This window comes from Carassius gibelio, chromosome B2 (assembly GCF_023724105.1).
Source record: "Carassius gibelio isolate Cgi1373 ecotype wild population from Czech Republic chromosome B2, carGib1.2-hapl.c, whole genome shotgun sequence".
NCBI classification, from domain to species: Eukaryota; Metazoa; Chordata; class Actinopteri; order Cypriniformes; family Cyprinidae; genus Carassius; species Carassius gibelio.
In genome coordinates, this window is record NC_068397.1 from 30,786,888 (window position 1) to 30,800,580 (window position 13,693).

The following is a 13,693-nucleotide window of genomic DNA, read 5'->3' on the forward strand; positions in this document are numbered from 1 at the left end:
CTTTTTATTACTGTTCTGTACTGTCTTGTTGAGTTGAGTAACTTCCCTGTTCGTTTTTGGCATGCTCCCTCAAAATCAGCCATTTTTAAGTGCGAACTTAACATTTAAGTGGCGTCAGATCAACTAGAAAACATTCTTGCGTCGCCACATGAAACCTTTGACCACGGGAGTCAAGATTGCCTGAAATTATCCAAAGCTTGTGTAGTAGTTAGTTCTTTTGAATGATGAGAAACACCAAAATGAGCTTTAGAGACCAAAGTTATATCATGGGACAAATTGCTGTATACTTTTTTGTTTCATTTTAATGTTCTGTTTCTTTTTCTCTCTCTTATTTAGTTTATTGACCAATGTTTCTGTCCACAGGGAAAAGCATTTCAGTTGAATTCGTGTTTGTTGTGCGTGTTCAAGTGATCCTGATATTTAAAGACACACACACTAAAAAAAGAAAAGAAAAGAAAAAAAAAGATAATGAAACCAGCTCTTCTGTCGCTGGTGATTGTTTTATGCATGGCTATTAATCTAACTGTTCAGAGACGAGACGACTCTTACGTCAAGGTCTGGGAGAGGCAGGAGGAACGTGGATTTGTCCAACGGGGGGACGGAAGTGGAACGATTCAATTTTTTATTCTATTATTTATTTATTTGCTTTGACAATATTGTGTTCTCCTTCCATCCCACCTATATAAATTAAATTTCAATGAAGTTAAATCAAGGTTTGGGGGGTTTTAACTAGACTGTCTGTTATATATATATGGTGCATCTCAATTAATTAGAATGTTGTGGAAAAGTTCATTTATTTCCGTAACTATTAAATAAATTAAATGCACACAGAATGAAGTAGTTTAATTGTGATGATTTTGGCTCACATTTAACAAAACCCACCAAATCACGATCTCAACAAATCAGAATACTTTACAAGACCAATAAAAAATATTTTCCTTTTAGTGAATTGTTGGCCTTCTGGAAAGTATGTTCATTTACTGTACATGTACTCAATATTTGGTAGGGTCTCCTTTTGCTTTAATTACTGCCTCAATTCGGCTTGGCATGGAGGTGATCAGTTTGTGGCTCTGCTGAGATAGAAGACCAGGTTTCTTTGACAGTGGTCTTCAGCTCATCTGCATTGTTTGGTCTCTTGTTTCTCATCTTCCTCTTGACGATAGCCCATAGATTCTCTCTGGGGTTCAGGTCTGGTGAGTTTGCTGGTCAGTCAAGCACACCAACACCATGGTCATTTAACCAACTTTTGGTGCTTTTGGCAGTGTGGGCAGGTGCCAAATCCTGCTGGAAAATGAAATCGGTATCTTCAGAAAGCTGATCCGCAGAAGGAAGCATGAAGTGCTCCAAGATTTCTTGGTAAATGGCTGCAGTGACTTTGGTTTTCAAAAAACACAATGGACCAACACCAGCAGATGACATTGACCCCAAATCATCACAGACTGTGGAAACTTAACACTGGACTTCAAGCAACTTTGGCTATGAGCTTCTCCACCCTTCCTCCAGACTCTAGGACCTTGGTTTCCAAATGAAATACAAAACTTGCTCTCATCTGAAAAGAAGACTTTGGACCACTGAGGAACAATCCAGTTCTTCTCTTAGCCCAGGTTAGACGCCTCTGATGTTGTCTGTTGTTCAGCAAATTCCTCAACACGTCTGTGTGTAGTGACTCTTGATGCCTTGACCCCAGCATCAGTCCATTCCTTGTGAAGTTCACTCAAATTCTTGAATCGATTTTGCTTGACAATCCTCATAAGCCTGTTGTTCTCTCGGTTGGTTGTGCATCTTTTTCTTCTACACTTTTTCCTTCCTGTCAACTTTCTGTTAACATGCTTGGATACAGCACTCTGTGAACAGCCAGCTTCTTTGGCAATGAATGTTTGTGTCTTCCCCTCCTTGTGAATGGTGTCAATGATTGTCTTTTGCACAACTGTCAGATCAGCAGTCTTCCCCATGATTGTGTAGCCTAATGAAACAAACTGAGAGACCATTCTGAAGGCTCAGGAAACCTTTGCAGGTGTTTTGAGTCGATTAACTGATTTTCATGTCACCATATTCAAATTTTATATTGGTCTTATGAAGTATTCTAATTTCTTGAGAAATAATTGGTGGGTTTTTGTTAAATGTGAGCCAAAAGCATAAAAATTTAAAGTACAAAAGACTTAAACTACTTCAGTCTGTTTGCATTGAATTTATTTAATATACGAGTTTCACAATTTGAGTTGAATTACGGTAATAAATGAAGTTGTCCACGACATTCTAATTTATAGAGAAGCACATGTATACAAACACAAACACTTGTACATATGGCCATTTTCATGTCAGGTTTTGTGAGTATCACTCTTTCGTCGTATGAACAATAGTCTGTTTCCAGTCTCGCTGTGTGTTTAGCTCCGAGCCCCCTGCGGACGAATCCTCCTCCTTCCTCTGCTACCAGAGAATCAATCAGAACCATGTGTCTTTGTGATGGTAGAAGACAATCAATTTCCAATAAGGAGAAGAACAAAAGACGAGAAAGAACGCTTGAGAGATAGTCGCTGTTAAGACTGGAGACTGGGAAAGAAACGCTGTGAGCGATGAGTGCAGCTGTGCGTTTAAACCATCCACCCATCAAGAAGGCATAATATAGATTTTTTAGAAGATTGCCATGGTAACTGTATTTCAGAACAGCTCTAATTTTAGTCATTTTCCAGAGAGGCTTTTAGACAGAAGATCTTATGTTTTTCAGCTGCTTTTCACCACAATATGTCATCATTTACTCTCCCTCGCGTCCTTCCAAATGCTTATGATTCCTTTCATTGTGTGAAAAAGAACATTCTAAATGTTTTTAATGGAAGAGAGAAACAGGTTTTGACTGACATGAGGATAAGAGTCCATTTAACAGGGAACTTTGGCTTTTTTTTCTTTTTTTACATTTTAGTGCCTCTGATGTTTTTCAGAATGTTTAGAGAACATTTAAAAGTAATGTTTGCGAAAAATGTTTCTATAACATTATTTGTAAACATTTTAGATCCCTTAGTGAAAAGCCACATTCATTTCACGTTAAAATCACATGTGAAATTCATGGGAAATGTGATTTTAGAACATTTTAATTTGTGAAAAGCAAATTCCTTTCGGATCTCACACGTTGGTTTTCTGTAATTGTTCATAACTCAATGGGAACAATTAGCAAAACATTTTGGAAGACTTCTTGTTAGCTATTTGGATGAACTGTCCCTTTAAAATAAGATTCTGTGTTCGGATAAAAGTGTGAACAATTTTACATGTGAGACGGTGAGATATTATTTACCTGCCGTTTCTAAAAGATTACGATCCATCTGGACAGATATTTGATGAAGAGCTCTGGACTGAAAGCTATGCAAGAACCTTCTCAAAACCCGCCATTTCTCTCTCATATTCCCGCCAACTTCCCCTCGATTGACGTCATCCTCACGTGACTCAGGGTATTGTTATTGAATGCCCGATGAGGACACACAGAACACACGAATCCCATATCAAATATAGTATCTCTACGATTCTCCAAAAAAGTGCCTACGCTCAACTCACCAGTAAACTGTTCTTCTGCCCTGATTTTTGTTCATGTGTATCCTTCTAAATACTCTATACCTGATCTCATGAAAGTGCGTATCGATGGCACGATTTTCTTTTTATGCACAGAAACTGATTTTGTCATGCATTCGCAATGGTTAGGTTTGAGGTGTGGGGTGTGTGCGTATTATATGTAATCCAAAATGCGCATCATATGCACGCAAAAACTGCGTAGGCTATTATATGCACGTTAAACACATGCATATCAAATTCACGCCAAAGTCTGTATCTGCCTATAAATAGCACACAATAAATAAATAAAAATTAGGACGAAATCATGCATCTTTATTATTACTAAGGGAGCTGTGAGAATAAAGAAGCGGTAGGCTACCATTCAGGCAAAATTCCAACATTCCAACAAATTCGAATTCCAACCAATCGAATTCCAAAATCCGACTGTGAATGCAGCGCTGAATCACTTTAGTTTTACATTAGGGATTTAGTCAAACATAATTTCAAATGATGGCATTAAAGCCGTTTCATCTACCGCATATTCAGATTTGGACCTGTTCGGTCTCCGTCATTCTCTGAGCGTTTTGTTTCCCAGTCTTGATCTCGATGGTTATGAACGCCTGTGACTTACCTACAGTATGTTCATATGTTGAGTCGTTTAAAGATGGTTAAATCTGAGTGAGAAATGTTACAGAACATCAGTGGACTAAAAAGACCAGTATGGGTAAATACAATTGTGTGTTTTGAATAATTAAGAAAATAAAAAATAAAAAAATGGAAAGAAAACACTTGTTTCATCTTTTGAGTGGATCAACAGAAACATTGTGGTGCTACAGTGAAACCTAGCGGTGAAACCGCCACAGTACACACACACACACACACACACACACACACACACACACACACACACCATCACGTTCAGGACATGGAACGTCTTTATACAAAGTGACACAATTTTTTATAAGGGGGAAACATGCATCACATTGGGAAATTAAGCAATTGTCTTTTTTTCAATTATCTTTTTAATTAAATCAATGTTTATGGCTCTTACAAACTCAAATGAATTCAACTATTACTTATATTTTATTGGTCTAGAAATCAAATCACTAATTGTTACTTAATTATTATGTGCACATAAACATATTATAAATGTTTATATTACTATAAACACTTCGAAATAAACAAAAGCAGTAACTGAAAATCTCCAGTAATGAAATGCATTAATGCAATTCCATTGTGGTACAAAATTGCATTCATATCTTTAACTCATCAAAAATCCTGATGTAGCAGAAAAGTACAGACGCGGAAGCTCGATTTGAACACTTCAGAATGTGGAGAAGTGAAGAAAAGAATGTAATTTTGCTTTAAAACACATTATTGACTTTAAAATCTATCCCTTTAAAAGCACACATTTTAGAATAGTGAGACAAAAAGGAAAGAAGGAAAGAAAAGGATATTGCTATAGGGCCAAACCTTACAGGTTAAAGATGAATAACTGTCCTCTTTATTAATGTACTGTGGAACAGATATATGAGCAGAAACATACGCTAACAGACAAGAAACACTCAAGACAGTGAACAGGGAACAGCATGCTTTTATGAATAAAAGTTCTTTGCTCTCTCTCTCTTTTTACAAGACAAACAGTATTAAACAAACACATGCATAAAAATAACAAACATCATCCATACTCGGTATAATGGACGAGACGGGTGCTGTGAGATTGGATGGAAAAAGACAAATCGAGTGTAAAACTGCACTTTCATTCATCATGTGTAATTATGAACCTCCCGGATGATTTAGCAAAGGTTAAACAAGCAAATAAAAGTGACGTGCATAAAAATGGCACACCAGAAGCTCAATCGTTTCACATGAAATATCAATGATATGCCAATGATATCTAGGGCTGAGCTCAATAGCTCTTCATTAATGCCACTGAATGCCCACAAATCTTGAAGACAAACGTCCCTCTGCCACTAAACCATAGACAGATGAAGAGAAATCACATCTCACTGCAAAATACAATAATATATTCCTTTACATTAAAAAACTATGCATGATTAGGCTTCGTATACGTCTTCCATGTAATACGTGAAATATTCACAAACTCAGTCTGAATGTTGTGAAACGTCTCTAGATTATGGCTCATCTTCAGACAGTGAGTTCAAATGATCCAAATAGTGTTTTCATCCAATCTCACTGCGAACAATAAAGACATCCGATGGATTTTCCTCAAGTACAGGGATGCATTCGGCACATTCAAGGATCAAAAGGTCATAAAATGTAAAGAAGGCATGCAGAAATCCCAAATGGATTCTTTCTGAAGAACACCATTCCTGAACCTAATTAATTGCGAAAGAAACATTAACATTTGGTGTGTTTAAGACAGGACCCCTTTTCCTTTACACACAAATTTAACTAGTCAGATTGAATCTTATTCAACTCTAAAAAAGGCTGCATTGTACACCACAAACACTAATTTAGTTTTCTGTGTACCAACACATATTTTGACAAATCTTATCTCAATACAGAGCCACAGAAATATAGATCATGAGAGTTTTATGACCATAAAAGGTAGAAAAACACTTTCTGTCATGTATTATGAGACTAACAGTCATGCTAATATCGGCTTAAACTTATTCTTGATCATACGGCAGGTGAAGAGCTTCAAAACTGAGAACCTGAGAAAAACGTGGATGGATTCTCAATGGTTTGGCTTCAGCACTAGATGGCAGTGAAGTCACATGACAAAATCACCTCAGCTCACATCTGTTCATATTATCCAAAATCCGTTCAGAGCAAATCAAATACCAATATTTCGAGTTACAATAGGCTACAGCTCTCTTATGCGCGTTTTAGGGGAGTCTTACAAGTTGATGGTTTAATAGTAGCTTTGTAGTGGGAAACATTTTAATTTTCTGCAACAGTTCTATTGTTTGTTTTTTTTAGCAGGGTTTTCATTTGACACGTGGGAAATGTTTCAAGTACGATGTTAAAACTGAACCTTAAAACCTCCATTCCAGACGAACATATCAATAGCTCTCTTCAGCATAACACAGATATTTTCATCAGCAGCTGTCGAGTACAACTTATAGTGTAGGCTACATAATATGACTTTTTAGGTAAATGCTAAAATAAAATAAAATTTATATCATTTTAATAAACAAATAGGCTACTAAACACGCGTCCTTGATTTAGCCGCGATTAGCATAAACATGTTTATGCTAATCGCCAGGACGTCCGAGTAGTTGTTTATTTTAATAGGCTAATGTGGTGACATGGCAAACACTACTAATAATTACAAAATAATAATAAAAAAGAGAAATGTCCTCATGAAATGGATACCAAACAGCAACGTCTTAGCGCAAACCTTTTTTTTTACTTTAACTCGTGTTAACAGTACTAATTATGATAGCCTACAAGAGAAATGTTGTCATGTAATGGATACACACGTGGGTTATGTGGGTCAGAACTATTGCTGTAATGAGAGCATGAAACATTTTGTGAACTTCAGATGTTTTATTAAAAGGAGCGTTTTTCCACAAGAGACACTCTAAATTAGAGTGTAATGGGGTCCGGTGGATGTGAATGAGGATTTTCTGTAATATAAAGCATGTGTGATAAGCGTTTGTGTGCGAGAATCAATAGGAGACGGTGGAGGAGACCAAACTGACGAGGGGCCCAGGGACCATAAGACCTAGTTTCTAGAAAAGAGAAGGGCATTTGCTCCGTCGCTTGGGCTAATGAGAGAACAGACTCTCGGCTTGAACACCACAACATGAATGAATCACAAAGAAGATCATGTTTGTGAGCTGCTGAGCTTTTATTGGACATGCTATCTCTGTTATGAAGAGATGACATGATGCTAGAGGATGTGTGAAAGCGGCAGTGTTCAGAATGACATACTACTCTATATACAGTATTTCTGCAGTAGGCTATACAACACTGTTTCTCAAATACAAAGAACCCAGACGACCTACTGCATTTACTCAAATGTACAGCTAAGCACACAGTGCAAAGATGCATCCCACATTGACAATGTAGCACCATTTAAAACGTTTATCATTGCACACTGCATACATTTCCATATACTATTCAAATAGCGCAGTATGCTAAGATTTCATTCTGAACACAGCCAGTATAACTGACCACAAACTGGTTTAGAGAAAATTAAACCTCCTGATAAAAGAAGACCATTTGCCAGCGTCTCCATTTATCTTGGTGCTTGAATGTTGGCAGATGGGAGGAAAGATGGAAGAGATTGTGATCTGTTGCTGTTCTCACTGCTTCAGAATCATCAGACTGAATAAAAGCACATAACTGAATCACACACAATCATAGATTCTTAAGGAAATGCCTGATGCTGTGAGTTTCTTGTATTGGATTGAGATGCTTTAATAACCAAACCCAATTCCTGAATTTGAACTGCTGTTGCAAACAGGATGCAAAATTGTAATGTAGAATTCAATGTTTAAAAGTTTCAGCATGAATTAACATCATAAACATCATATGAACAACATACAGTTTATTTTCTGAAACATCAGATGAACAATGTTTCAAATGCCACAAATTATTTTTTAATTTTCATTTACAGTCAATATGTTTAAAAATGGACTTTCATTTTATTGCAGGGTATTATTAAAAGCTAAAAATAAATATAAACCCATTACTTAAAAATAAAAGAAACATTAACTTAGAAATAAATAGCTTATTTTATTTCAGCTAGTTGCCGAAATACATTTCTAATTGCATTTGGTTTAAACTGAAGTAAAACATGATAAAGAAAATCACTCAAAAGTAATAAATACATATGAAAAAATAACACACATATATATATATAGCCTATATTAAAAAATATCAACACATGATGCTATGATTTACTAAATAAATAATATATTCTAATTAGTTTAGATGGTTTTCTTCCAGCATTTTCTACATATTAAATAGACTTAATAATTCAAACCTGGTGAATTTCTTTGAAATGCAATTCAAGTTGCAAATAAATCAAGGTAAATTCAAAATTCCAATTCAGCATCCTGTGATGCAATTCAACTCAAATTCACACCCGATTCCTAAAAATCTGAAGTTTGCTCAACCTGCATCAGGCATTTTGCAAACAATGTTGATTAAATTCAGAAAAGTGGACGAATGCATTGAATGTGCTCCGGGACACTTTACAAATCCTCTCTGACTGAAACAGCAGAGAATAATCCAGTTCATGAACAGTGTCTGCAGTTCATTTCAGTTCATGAAGGAATAAGAGGAGGAAAGGAAAGTTTTATTTGTGGGATGGATCCCAGCTGAGTCTTCGATCTCTCGTTCTATCATCACCACACATAAACACAGAGACTGACTGCACGGCTAGAGGCTAACGCTAAAAGAAAGAGCTAACTGTTCAACCCATCAACAACATCCAATCACAGGCCACTTTAGACAACATCTACTGTATTCACCCGACCACGACTCCAGCCTTCGGACTGTGGAGGATGTCAGTGAGGACAGCGAGCGAACGAAACAGTGAAGGGTCACAAAACATGATGTGTTCGCTTGTCCCTGTTTCAAAAGATGAAACCCAGTCAAACCGGCTGGACGTCACACTCCATTTATCACATGAGTGGGAACACTGCTCTTATTTCACTTAACTGATGAGATAATGTTATAATGCTCAGTCCTTACAAGATGAAATTAAGCACTTACTGTTATCAGAGATTACACTAATAATTAGAGAGTGATGAGTCTGTTCCAGTCAACCTACTGACTACATAGACAGCCCTTATTAGGGAACATCAGAAATGGAATCTCATTAAGGGTATGATGATTTAAAACGCTCTATTAAAAGTAAATATCAATGCACTCTAAAGAGATGTTACCAAAACATATTGAAATTACATTTACATTTCCATATTAAATATGATATGTTGATGATATGTGAGGGTTATTCTCATGAACTGGGCTAAAACCAAAATTATTTTATTTTTATAATGAAATGAAACAATCAAAAAATGTACTGATTTCATTGCATTTGCAAACGTTTCTCTTTTACAATTTAGTGTATTTGATGTACTATAATAACATTAACCTAGATAAAAATGGATTAAAATAAATAAATACATAAAAAGACAAAAAAATATAAAATTACTAAAACTTTCAAATGAAAAGTTTAATATATATTAAATTTCAGAATCCCAATTTTATGTGTATTAAAATCAGCAAATCATGTATATATATATATATATATAAACTAGCCTTGGCAGCTAATTAAATTTTTTTTAAAAATGTAATTCATGTTTATTTTAAGTAACAAAATGATTTTTAATGGTTTCAGTTTATAATATACCAGTGGCGACTAGTTAATGGCCTCATGAAGGTGATATCCAGCAGATTTGACTCTATTTGTCTTATTGCACACACACACATACTCCAGGACAGGTGAGTTTAGGTTAGAACATTCTTCATTTATGGCTCTTGTTGCTTATTGGTTAACTAATCTGTTTTCAACACCAGCGGCCGTGCAATAGACGTGCATGATGCACAGAACAAGTGTGTCCCAATCATTCTGGTTCTCAGTCTGATCAATTTAACAATGCATCCTCTCAGAAACACGTTGAGCGGCTGTGGCGTTGAGAACAGATTCTGTTGTTTCTGTTTAAAACTTTAAAGAAAGAAACGATTAAAAGAAGTACAAAAACACATTATAAACAAATGATGCAAATATCATGAACACAGAATACCCTCTACAGTCAAAGACACGAGGAGTACATGATTTCATGTCCATCTGTGGTCACCAGCCAGGAACCCTCCCTCATTGAGACCCAGTCGAGGGGGGGGGGGGGGATGGGAAATGACATGGGGGTTTGGACTGGGCAGGAGAAGCAGAGACGTTCACACACTGGCCGCAAAAAGCAAAGAGCATCAGGACGAGAGAAAACCATGCATCATATCAGTGTGTGCATTAATGATATCAATGATAATGTGCAGTTCCACTGTATAGCAATTAATGCATGTGAAATTTTTTTATTAATTCACAGTGAAGCCAATGAATAAACAAATGCATCTTAATTGTGCATAAATGAGTAGAAAAATTAAACATGCAGTTATTGCAAAACAAAGATGATGCACTATTGCTGTAAACCTCGTGTAAATTTATGGCTCTAGTTAGTGTGTGTGTGTGTGTGTGTGTTTCTCAGCGTTTCTGACGTCTAGCAGATCCGACACTGATGCAGCCTCCCCCCATGAAGGCCAGCGGGTTGTCGGCGTGTGCATGGACCGAGGCTGACCAGGGGGATTGTGGGTAAGCGACCCCTCGTCAGTCCGGTCCTGGCTCGTTAAACACAGAAAGCGTTTCTGACGGCGGTGCGGCCGGTGCATTTGTCCCAACTCACACAGCTGCTCATCGCAGATCCAGTAATGCTGGAATGACTCGTTTTATGGTGCATGTTTGTTTGATCGATGCAGAACAAATGGAATTTGGTGGAAGTGGTCTTTGCATTAAAATGCATTATGGAAATCTAAATTATTATGCTGATTAGCAACTCTAAAGAGCAAATTTACATGCCATTAATTTTTATAAGTCATCCGAAGATGACATTATGTCTGTATCTCGAATTGTACCTCGGTTTTCTGTGAACCAGTCGACTGTGCATAAACCTATTGAAAGGTAAATAATTATTAAATACAGATCTGAGATTTCTTAATTGACGAAAAGTGCAAGAAAGTCCTTATTTGTTACTGTATTGTTCAAGCAGCAGCTGCAGCAGAAAGGTTGTGAGAACAAAGTCGCAGTGTTATTATCCTTAACTACGATTATTTAATGAAGTACATTAACTGAAACAAACATTTCTCATTTTTGTTTACTTCAAGTGAAAATAAACTAAAAATTAAATACACATATTTAAAAAAGAAAAATACAAATAAAAAGCATTAAATAGAACTTGAAAATTACTAAAATGAACAAAAAATCTATATAATTGTTGTTGTTGTTTTTAATAATAATAATATTGATAATAAAGAGATACAATATAGACAACAGTGATAACTAACTCACTATATTAATAATAAAAAAACATTAAAAAGCGGGTTTATTAAATCTTGAACTAAAATCAAAATTCCAATTCAGTTTAAGCAGTTTAATAATTTCAACTGGAAAAAAATATATCAAAATAATAATCAAAATTTTGTCCAGTTGAAACCTAAACTTAAAAAAAAATTACTTGAGTGAAAAATATGTATAATGGAAATAAAAAATAATTCTCTCTCTCTCTCTCTCTCTTTAATATTAATAATAGAAAACTGATTAATAAATAAATAAAACTGAAAAAAACGTAAAGCAAAATCACTATGACAAAAATTAATATAAAACAAAAATATAAAAATCAAGTAAAAAGCAAAATGAAAACAGAATAATAAAAAAACTGTTCATGAATATATAAAATTCTATATTACCATATTTTTCTGACTATAAGTCGCACCTAAATACAAGTCGCATCAGTCCAAAAATACGTCATGACGAGGAAAAAGCATATATAAGTCGCACTGGACTATAAGTCGCATTTATTTAGAACCAAGAAGCAAGAGAAAACATTACCGTCTCCAGCCACAGGGGGCGCTCTATGTCTTCAGTGTAGACTACAGGAGCAGAGCAGCATAGAGCGCCCTCTGGCGGCTGGAGACGGTAATGTTTTCTCTTGGTTCATTTCAAATTAATTTTGATAAATAAGTCGCACCTGACTATAAGTCGCAGGACCAGCCAAACTATGAAAAAAATTGCGACTTATAGTCCGGAAAATACGGTAATAGTAGAGAAATAACACTGCAAGGTCGTCACGTATCTGCAGTCATACGGTGTGTGTATTTCTGCGATTCAGCACTGTGTGTGTGTTAGTGTTGGGTGTCTATGCTTCTCCCCGAGGGCACCTGGCTGCGTGGTTTCATATCATCTTCATGTTGAACTTGCGCGTGGCTCCGGATGCACTGGTGGTCACGGGTCCCTCGGTCTTCCTGAAGGAGTACTCCATGGTGAAGTTGTTCTTGCGCTGTCCTCGTCCTCGGCTCCACACGAACAGCAGCAGGAAGCAGAAGAGCACCACGCCCAGGAACGTGATGCAGCCCATGGCCGTGGACATGATGATGGTGGTTAAATCCAGCGTGAACTTGAGGAAAACACGGGTGCTGTTGAGCCCGGTGTCGTTGAAGTCCACCGCGTACAGCGAGCGGTTGGCGAGGAGCGCCGGGTCCGAAGGCTGGCTCTTGACGGTCAGTGTGGCGAAGTAGGTGTCGTTTCCACCGGCGTTGCTGGCGATGCAGATGTACGTGCCGCTGTCCGTGACCTGCGCGTAACGGATCTCTAGCGTCCCGCCGGGGAGGACCGTAATCCTGCCGTGGCTTTTGGAAGTGATCCTCCGTCTCTGTGGGGAAATCCAGATGATGGCCGGCGTCGGTTCACCTTCGGCGCGGCACAGGAACGACACCAGCTGGCCTTCGTGAGCCGTCACCTGTAGGTATGGGTACCAAAACCGGTATTACCGTTTTTTTTTTCAACTGTTTACATGCAAGTCCTGCACAATAAATCGCCATTGCAAAACTTTTTGGTTCTTCAGATTTGGTGTGTGCTAAACTGTGGGTCCTGGGTTTAAATTATGAAAGACCGGTGTATATTGATAAACTCGGATGTTAAAGGGGTCATCAGATGCAAAATTCACTTTTACATGTTGTTTGGACATGTGTGTTGGCAGTGTTTGTACACAACCACCCTGTAATCATAAAAAACATCCACCGTGTTTTTTTAAATCCTCAAAAATAATAACCCATTTCTCATTCACAGATTCTGGCCTGATGTACATCACACAGAACCAGGCCCCGCCCACTTCTGTTGATTGACAGTGGCGTTTTAGCATAGATCCGCCCTGAGTGCACTGTAAGCAGTCCACCATTGTTTCAATGTCAAGTAAATGCATCTTGATTCAATAATGTTTAGATAATTAAAGTGTTCCTGTAGCTCAAGTGGTAGAGCATTGCGTTAACAAGCGCAATGTTGGGGGTTCAAATCCCAGGGAACACATGATATAAGAAAATTGTTAGCCTGAATGCAATGCAAGTTGCATCTGCTAAATGCAAAAAATTTAATTACATTTTAATTTAAACCTTAATGATACTCATCACT

General features: G+C 37.1%; 1 protein-coding gene across 1 annotated transcript in view; it reads right to left on the reverse strand.

Moving 5' to 3' along the window:
- Positions 1 to 7,338: 7,338 nt before the first annotated feature.
- LOC127950366 (leucine-rich repeat and immunoglobulin-like domain-containing nogo receptor-interacting protein 3) overlaps positions 7,339 to 13,693 on the reverse strand; it is a 32,440-nt gene continuing 26,085 nt past the window's right edge. The window contains exon 5 of the mRNA XM_052547363.1: positions 7,339 to 13,025. Within this exon, the coding sequence (XP_052403323.1) occupies positions 12,462 to 13,025 (564 nt within the window). The 3' untranslated portion in view covers positions 7,339 to 12,461. The remainder of the gene's footprint in view (positions 13,026 to 13,693) is intronic.